Below are 9,246 nucleotides of genomic sequence, written 5' to 3'. Positions count from 1 at the left end.
TTCTTATAATGTCTTTCCACATGACTCATACCACACCATTTGGAGCATAGACACTAACAGCGTATCATAACGTGCTGAACATTCGTGAATATGCTGCAATGACTTTTGTTAACAATTTGGCCGTCCTTTTCCGAATAAATCCCCAATTAACTGTTCAATACAAAGTGGATGGGAAATTAAAGGAGATCAGCGTCTGTTGCCATGACGGTGTTGATATCAAAGAAGAGGGCAGGCACACAGAATTTCTCTGCCTCTTTAAGAAGCAAGGCGCAAAGCCTGCTATACCAGGCAGACGTTTATTTTTTTAAATTTTTATTGTTGTTATTATCAATTTTCTTCTCTTATTATTTTTCCTGTAAAACTAGTCCTGCACCATTAGAAACACAGACACACGTCAAAACGTGTTCGGAAACACAGGTCTGTTGCTATGACACAATATTTCCTCTGGTATTTTCAACTTTACATTTAGTCTTTCTTATGTCCAAATGTTTATTTAGAGTCAATTTAGATCTTTATACAAATCCCAAACGAAATATTTACTTATTAATATTTAAAGTTTATCATAAGGATCACTTCATAAGAAACTGCGGCATTCACTCACACGCAGGTTCAAAAAAGAGAACTATTTTACACTCGCGGATGTGCACTCTGACGTCACATCTTTAGTCGCGTGCCGCTTTCCGTTGACGTCCTGTTGAGGCTGAGCCGCCGCTGCTGGTGACCGCCGAGTATTCCTGTTAATATGGCTGCTGGTCAAATCCCCGCATCTTCAACCAACGCTCCCACCACCACCACCAACGATGGCATCCTCATTGGCGACAAAGTTTACTCGGAGGTTTTCCTCACCATTGACAACTCGCTAATCCCGGAGGAGCGGCTCTCCCCGACGCCGTCGATGCTCGACGGCCTCGACCTGAACACGGAGACCGACCTTCGCATCCTCGGCTGTGAATTGATCCAGTCAGCGGGTATTCTGCTCCGGTTGCCCCAGGTAAAGCATCAGACGGATTCACAAATTCTTAAAACACTTGAATAAAGTATCAGCCGTCCATTTAACACGGGAGATTGCGCGGTTTTTAGTCTGTCTCGCTGCGGCCTAGCGGTTAGCTTCATGCTAATGTCAGGTCTTTGACGCTGGCGTGGTGGAGTTAAAATGGCGGCGGTCTATTGTGCGAGGTGAGGCCGGCTTTCACTGGGCTGAATACATATGTGGTTTTATTTCCCTCCCTTCAGGTGGCCATGGCGACGGGTCAAGTGCTTTTCCATCGGTTTTTCTACTCCAAATCATTCGTCAAACATAGCTTTGAGGTAAGTGTTGAGTGTTGGAATCAGATTCAGCCGCGTCATTAGCACGACGTTATAGTTACGTTGGTGGAAGCCATGTTGTCATCAGGAGTACATTTGTATCGATGCGAGGCAGGAACTGACTCTCTTTTGTAGATTCGAAATCGGAGTATATCTTATCTGAGATTCACATTTTTGATGTTGTGATTTGAAAGATATCCATTTTTGTTACTTTGATCGTCCGTGCGGCTTAAGGATTAACATCGACTCACTTACCAAGCGTGTAGACCCACTTCTATTTTTGTCGTCTTTGCACGCTCTGTTAAATATTATTCCTTGTAAATCCTATTTTCCTGAGACTTAACTAGTGATATCTATTCACGATCAGAGGGCCTCTGTCCTGGACATTGTGTCTTTAGTGATTGTGTCAATAAGCTCATGAGAAAGTCTATTAAGGATCAGGTTTACACTATGACCAGACCTAAAACAATCGGGGAAATTACCCTTCAAGGATCATCAGCAACTTTTTTTTTACATTTTCTGACTTTACATCCTGGCCTCTTATCCAGACTGTCTCAATATGCAGATAAAGTACTCTGTTTATAGATGTGAGCCTTACCCTTACTGAAGAGCTTCACCTATTCCTTCCATAAAAAGCAAACATCTGTCATTGTCTAATCACGTGTGGGCTCTATTCTGGTTGCGTGTCCTCAGAAAACTCTTCCTTCCAACTTTGCACTCCGATCGTTTCCTTCCCAGATTGTTGCAATGGCCTGCATCAACTTGGCATCCAAGATTGAAGAAGCGCCACGGCGAATACGAGATGTCATCAATGTTTTCCATCACCTGAAACAGATCAGAGTCAAAAAGTAAGTATCAGCCTTGAATGTATCAACCTGATGGACTGTGACATTGTATTATTTGCATCTTACACAATGTTGTATATTTTTAATTTTTTGCTGTGAAAGTGCTCTTCTGTTTATCCATGTAACCTAAACCGTTTTAAAACTTTTCAGTTTTCTCTTCTCTAATAGTTTCAGAAGTGCAATTGGCTACCCTTAAACATGAGTCTTGCATTACAATGAATTTGATTTCTCAACAAACTCGCTTCACAAACTGAAGCGCATAATGAGACTTGTAAGACAATGCACATTAACTTTGTGCCTTTGTCCTACTAGAAATTTGTTCATGTCCATATTTTAGACCTTGGTATTAACTTGGACTCTTTTTTCCCTTGCAACCAACTAACAGCGACCAGCTACATTTACCAAAGCCTGGGTGATGTGGAATGGTACGTAAGATGAAGCAGTCGGCATGACAACCATGATGCGAGGGGGTCGCTCTGCTCCCCCTGGCCCACCCCACCCCCGACCTGTGGGAGACTCCTGTGGTCTGAGCCACCGCGGGGCACTGGGATCGGGGATGACAGGTTGGCCGAAGGTCCTTGGCCCCCGGGGCCCCTTGAGGACTCCTGTGGTTCAGTCTTAAGCTTTGGGTATCTAACTATCCGTCCGTCTGTGGACCATTGGGTAATGTAGTTCTCTTCTCTGACTGCTCCTCACCATGCATTTTGAATGTGCTTCAAGAGCAAAACCTCATTCACCCACTGTAACCCATGGCTTTTAAAGAAATATCACTGAAGACAATGAAGTGGTTACTTGTTCATTAGAGCTGTCAGTGCATGAACTTTAGTTGTTGTAATCACATGCTGTTAATGTGAGTCAGTGTTTGCCCCGAGCTTTGATGTACTTTAAAATGATGTTTCTTTGTTACTGATGTGAGATTGTAAGATTTATGTATAATGGAGATTTGACTTTTTGAAATGCATGTGGTTTGTAGCATGATATTCACTTGTTTTTCTAAAAAAAAAAGCCTTTGGTTTTAAAACAGCTCTGGCTTTGATTTGGTCAATTGCTGGTTTGACTGCTTGTGAATGACGAATCTGTATTCAGTTTCCAGATAAAATGATGATGATGATGTTGTGATCAAGTTTTATTGATGGGGAAAAAATTTACTCAAGAGACATCTTGTCAACAGATACCAATTGAAAGGCATTTTATCCAATCATGTGATTTGGCAGGCACATTTTGTTCAGAGTTTGTTAAAGGTAAAATTTTAAGTTTCTCTGGTTGTTAATTTTGAAGTAGCCAGCCTTTATCTGTATGTTGTGCATGGATTTATCGTTATTACTGGCTGGAAAGATTCTGTTGTGTCTTTGCTCTTCCATATATGTGTTGGATCGGTTAAATAATGAGTTGAAGTTTCAGAGTTTACTGTGATCGTCTGCCTGGTGAGGTGAAACTGTTGTGGTTTGCTTGGTTGAGTTTCCTTTGAAGGCTTGAGGCCTGAAGTGTCTTTTGGTGGCAATTATTGATATTTCTTTGAAAGCTGTGGTAGAGGGTGTTTGAGGCGGAGGGCTGTCTTCAGATCCCAGCAGATCAGCAGAACCACAGGAGTCCACAAACCCCGACAAACTGTCAGGCATGCAAGCAGTTGCTTTTAGTTGGTTGAACCAGGAGAAAAAAGTGTAGGGTGACAAAAGGGCACTTTCATCTTTACGTTTCTTACGATGAGAGGGGAACAACTTTTTATTTTCATCCCTTTATAAAACTAGGAATCCAAGTTCATTGATACTTGATCAGAACTACATAAATACCAAAAACCAAGTCATCAAAGCGGAACGGCGGGTCCTGAAGGAGCTGGGCTTCTGTGTCCATGTGAAGCATCCACACAAGGTGAGTGAAATCCAAACAATCAGCTTCGTGTTTAGCCACCTCGTTGTAATCCAAATTATTTAAGTTTCTCACTTCTGTGGAAAGGAGTGAGCAGGTTTGTTTCTGTTTTTAATAAGCTTTAAATGTTCCTTTCCAGCTCATCGTCACGTACATTCAAGTCCTGGAATGCGAAAAGAACCAGACTCTGGTCCAGACGGCCTGGTAAGTTTCTTTGTTGTTCTGCACTCACAATCCCCCCACAGCAGCAACCTGTGTCATGTCTGCAAGAAGTGCCACCAGACCTGGGCTGTAGAGGAAGTTGAACGACTTTCAAATGGTGTCATTTCTTGAGTACTTCTTGGATCTCATTTTGCAATCTAAAAAAAAAAAGAGTTGTATTCAAGTGGCCTCCAATTTGAAAAGCATTCAACAAACCATTTTGCCCAGGTCTGACAAAGACATCCCCTCACTCCATTTGAACCCTTCCGCATCCTTTTTTTTTTCTTCTGATGGAGCAATTTGCAAACCAGCTACTAGTCTCACTCTCTTGTCTGCCCTTACATGGCTTGCTTTAAAGTCTGTTTGATTTGAAATGCCCAGGGAACTTGGTTTAACTTTGTCCTTTCTCTCTACTCTTTGATTAAAGGGTAGTCCATGCTGGTAAGTCACATAAAGAACCTCTGAACTCTGCCTCCTCCAACCACATGACCTCAGGAAGCTCCCCCCATTGGCTGGCTGGCCCACTCCTGACAGCCAATCCCAATGCCGAGATTCTCAAGGGGGCGAGCGGGCCTTTTCCAACAGCCAGCATCGCCTTGTTTTCTCTTGGGTGTCCAAAAGGATTTGTATTTTTTTTGGTCTTGCTACAAACTGTAATTCCTATTTTTGCCAAGTAGCTACAGGTAGATTCCACTTTTTGTAGTTTACTTGCATTTATCAATGAAGTAAACTTAGCCAGAACACTACTATTTATTTATTTTTTCAACAGTTTGATTATTTTTCACTTTAAAAAGTAAAATGCTGTCTTGTCCCCAACTGACGTGGTGTTCAGACATGTGTCTCTTACAGGCTGATCCAGTTCTCAGGTTTTGCCTCCAAGGACCTGTCTCACCCACGCAGCAATCAGAACGCAACGTTCGTATATCTGTAGTAGCGATGGCAAGTCTGGCTATTCATTGATGGCAGAGTAGACTGGCAGTTTTGTCTTCGGCAGGTTTTCAAACATCTGCAAACCTCTGCTGGAGTGGAAGTCTAAATATCCACATGCTTGTAAATGGCTTGACACACAAAGTGATGCCTATGTTGAGGTGTTGAATCTGTAAAGGAAGTCTGGTTGTCTTGAGAGAAGTTGCTGTATCTTTGTTGTCTGGTTTGAGTGATACCAATGTTGAGTTTCTTTTCGAAGATGTTACCATCTCACTTTTTTTTTTTTGTCCTTACGACTTCTATGTGTCTGAATAACATAGATGTCATGCCACCCTGCACTTGTATGATCCCCATTATGGTCGTTGTGTCTCTAACCCTCCTAGTGGCTAATCTCATTTGTGGGTTGTCTTTGACTCATTAACCTGTCTGTGTGGCAGCACCGGATCTTAACGTTGCACACCGGAGCTTCTAACTGACACATGCCGAAACTGAGTCAGAGGCTGACGAAACCTGTCCTCATACCCGGCCTGTGGCTCACAAGGATTTCTTAGGTGGAGCAGGAATGTTCTTGTACACCAGAAACTTGGATAAAAGGGAATTTTGGTCAGTTTGACCAATTTCAAATGTTCCCTAATTCAAGGTAGTTGTTGCATGCTGCCATATTTGTTCTGCCTCCTTGTGTTTTTCAGATGTAGCGATCTGAAAGCTGCATTCTAGCAGTTTGCATGAGTGTTCCCTGATCTAAAGGCATGTGCCATTGTTGTCAGTCATCATTGGGTCTAATCTAGCTATTGTTTGGTTTCATGGGCCTGCTTACACTTGGCATCAACATGCATTTCGGGTGATCAGATCATATGTGGTGAGCCCTGCCGCAGACTGTTTCTACTGGTCGCCGTCATTCACTTCAGGCCGACCACTTCAAGTTAGGATTCTGTTACTACCTCTACGCCACTTCTGCTAAACGGTCAAAGGGCCCGCTGTGCACTGATTTCCCCCAAGTCTGTCCGCAGACAAAGGCAAGGCTGGTCAGATCACCCAAAACGTGTGTTAACGCCAGGTTTCCTGGGCCCAGTGTGGCCAGATGTCAGCGGGTCATCAGTGGACTTTCTTTGCCCCATTTGTGTCTTCATTCTTTATCTATGACCAACAGCACTCCTGTGGATGCCCCCGAGAGAGAGAGAGAGAAACGGACAAAGTTAAACTCGCTAATGAAAATAAATCTTTCACTTCACTCTGACCTTTGGATGTCTGGTCCAAATGTAAAATAACAAAATGAACTTGGAAAAAAAAATCACAAGACGAGCCACAAATGTTTTCAACCTTAAAGACAGAGTTAAAAGTTTTATGGCCTTTGTGGGAATTTGGCACTAAATAAAACCCATGAAGATTGAATTGTTGGGTGATTGGGTTAGTGAGACCTTGTGTGGAGAAGATGCTATGTTTTTGTTTTTGTGTCGTTTTCTCCCTTTATAGGAACTACATGAACGACACCCTGAGGACAAATGTCTTTGTGCGGTTCCAAGCGGAGACGATTGCCTGTGCCTGCATTTACCTCGCTGCCCGTGCTCTACAGGTGAGATTTGTTTTTCTTTACACTTGGGTTGGCTTTGTATTTCAGATGGAGTTGCCTAAAGTCATCTCCAGGTCCGTGGCCTAAACAAAGCTTTGCATATGTTCTCAGATTCCTTTGCCATCCAGACCTCATTGGTACCTGCTGTTTGGAACCACTGAAGAGGAGATTAAAGAGGTCTGCATCACCACCCTCAAGCTCTACACAAGGAAGAAGGTAATGATCATGTCGCAGGATCACTAAGCTCCTCATAAAGTCTTAACCATGATGTCAGTCTGCTCAGCTGCCACAGGAAAACTTGACTGTCAAACATTCAGAATGGTCTTGTTGTGTTCTCAGCCTAATTACGAGCAGCTGGAGAAGGAGGTGGAGCGGCGGAAGGTGTTTCTGGCCGAGGCTAAGCTGAAGGCCAAAGGCCTGAATCCCGATGGAACCCCTGCACTTTCCACACTGGGGGGCTTCTCTCCTGCTTCAAAGCCCTGCTCTCCAAACGTGGTCAAGGTGGAGGAGAAGTCTCCAAACCCCCAGACCCTCAAGCCTGTGAAGAAGGAGTCTGACAACCGGGCTCAAATGAACAAAAGTCCACATAATGGGTACGACTTTTTGGCCAGACGGAACTTCTCTGTGATCTGTGATTTTCTAACTTGCGTCTTTTCTTTCTCACCACGAAGGTTACGAAAGGAAGTGAAGATTGGGAGGAACAGCAGGAGTGGAAGTCGTTCTCGCTCTAGAACACGATCACGATCAAGGTCGCGTTCTCCCCGCAGACAGTAAGTTGATCCAACAAAAACCGACTAAAGTTTACATTTGATGCTCTTGGATGACATTCACCATCTTCTTCTTGTCCTCCACAGTTACAACAGCAGACGCAGTCACTCAGGGACCTACAGCTCTCGCTCACGTTCTCGCTCCCACAGTCGCAGCCCGTCACCGCGGCGACACCCCCCCTCGCCCCTCCTCCCCCACCTCAAGTCCAAAGCCAGCCACCACGGCAACAGCGACTCCAAGCTGAGCGGTCGCCACAGCAACAGTGGAGGTGGCGGGTCGGGTCACAAGAGGAAGCGTTCGCGCTCTCGCTCACGCTCCCGCACGCCGGTCAAAGTAGACCGGGAGCGCGACCGAGAGAGGGAGCGAGAGCGGGACAGAGACCGCGGCTCCTTCGAGCTCACTTCAAAGAAACACAAACACGAGCGAGGAGGCGGCCACCGAGGAGACCGCCGCGAGAGGGAGCGCTCTCGCTCCTACGACAGGGAGCGAGACAGGGAGCGTGGCCACAAGAGCAAACACCACAGCAGCGGACACTCAGGACACGGTCGTCACCGGCGCTGAGACACACACACACACACACACACACACACACACACACACACACACACACACACACACACACACACACACACACACACACACACAAAGGGGTCATGGGGTTGATTGTCACTGAAGCATCTCCAGTATATGCAAAACTGTTGAGTTGGACTTTTTTTTTTTTTTTGACATGTTGAAAGTGAGCTGAAAGCAGGAGTCGTTCTGTTCTCTCACAGCCAGCTGGAGCCGCACCTCCTCAAACCAAGTGAAGCAAAACTTCTGTGAAAGTTAACCAAATGTTCAACATTTTCCAGTATGTCAGATGGTATTGTTGACAATTCCACCCGTCTGATGTAGCTCAGACGTTTGCTTGATTTTGGGGATTTCTCCAGCCTGGTGCTGCTGGTGCCGTCTGGGGTTTCTCCCATGCATCCTTTAAAAAAGGCTTTCAAATTTAAATGTTTACATTTAACACTTTACCTGTAAATCTGCCAGTCTTGCATTGACGGTATTTGTTGCTTTGACACTGATGTCAAATTACTCCTTTTTGCGTCCGAGTGACCCAGACCACCAGAGAAGATAGTTTCCACCTGGCCAGACACCATCAGCCCCAAGCCCTCTTCTCAACGCTCCCACCACTTATACACCCACCAACCATCTAGCCTACCCTTGTGTTCTTGGTTTTACATGTAAAGTTTTGGACTCTGGGGGAAAAGAAACTTATTTACAGTGTAAAGACGGCCTGCTACCCACTGAGACATTGTGAATGCTTTGATTTATAAAAGCTAAAGTGCTCAGTGGAAGGATTGAATGAGTAAATGTAAAATAAAAGTCCATCAGGACAGATGTGTGTTTGCACATTATTACAGAAAAGTGGTTTTGTTTTTTGTTTTTTCACATGTATGTACAAATGCTGATGCTGTATTTTGTACAGGTTTGGAGAAAAGCAAACTTTCTTTTTTTTCTTCTTCTGTCCAGCAGGGAAATGCAGACTTGAGTAAAAAAAATATTTTAGGGTTGATGATTTGTTACACTGGTTTTTAGTCCACACGTGTTCATGTCAAATTTTTATTCAGTAATTAAAGAGTTATGCCACTGAACTCAATTTTTTTTTCTTTTTGTCTTGACCAGGGAACAAATATAACAATCCAGTTTGGATGAATGTTACATCATGTTTAGATCTTGGTTCAATGTGAAAATAATTAATAAAGGTGCCGTTGGAGTGCA

General features: G+C 44.1%; 1 protein-coding gene across 1 annotated transcript; it reads left to right on the top strand.

Annotated features, from left to right (window-relative positions):
- Positions 1-698: 698 nt before the first annotated feature.
- Positions 699-9,246, top strand: ccnl1a (cyclin L1a). Its single transcript, XM_080510139.1, has 10 exons — positions 699-991; positions 1,234-1,308; positions 2,044-2,153; positions 3,899-4,019; positions 4,156-4,220; positions 6,618-6,717; positions 6,826-6,930; positions 7,054-7,307; positions 7,386-7,484; positions 7,569-9,246. Exons 1-10 carry the CDS (start codon positions 743-745, stop codon positions 8,041-8,043), a joined length of 1,653 nt encoding a protein of 550 aa, XP_080366265.1. The 5' UTR covers positions 699-742; the 3' UTR covers positions 8,044-9,246.

Source organism: Blennius ocellaris (assembly GCF_963422515.1).
Source record: "Blennius ocellaris genome assembly, chromosome: 2".
Classification (NCBI taxonomy): Eukaryota; Metazoa; Chordata; class Actinopteri; order Blenniiformes; family Blenniidae; genus Blennius; species Blennius ocellaris.
The sequence above is the reverse complement of the archived record's forward strand: the minus strand, read 5'-3'. Positions and strand labels throughout refer to the sequence as shown.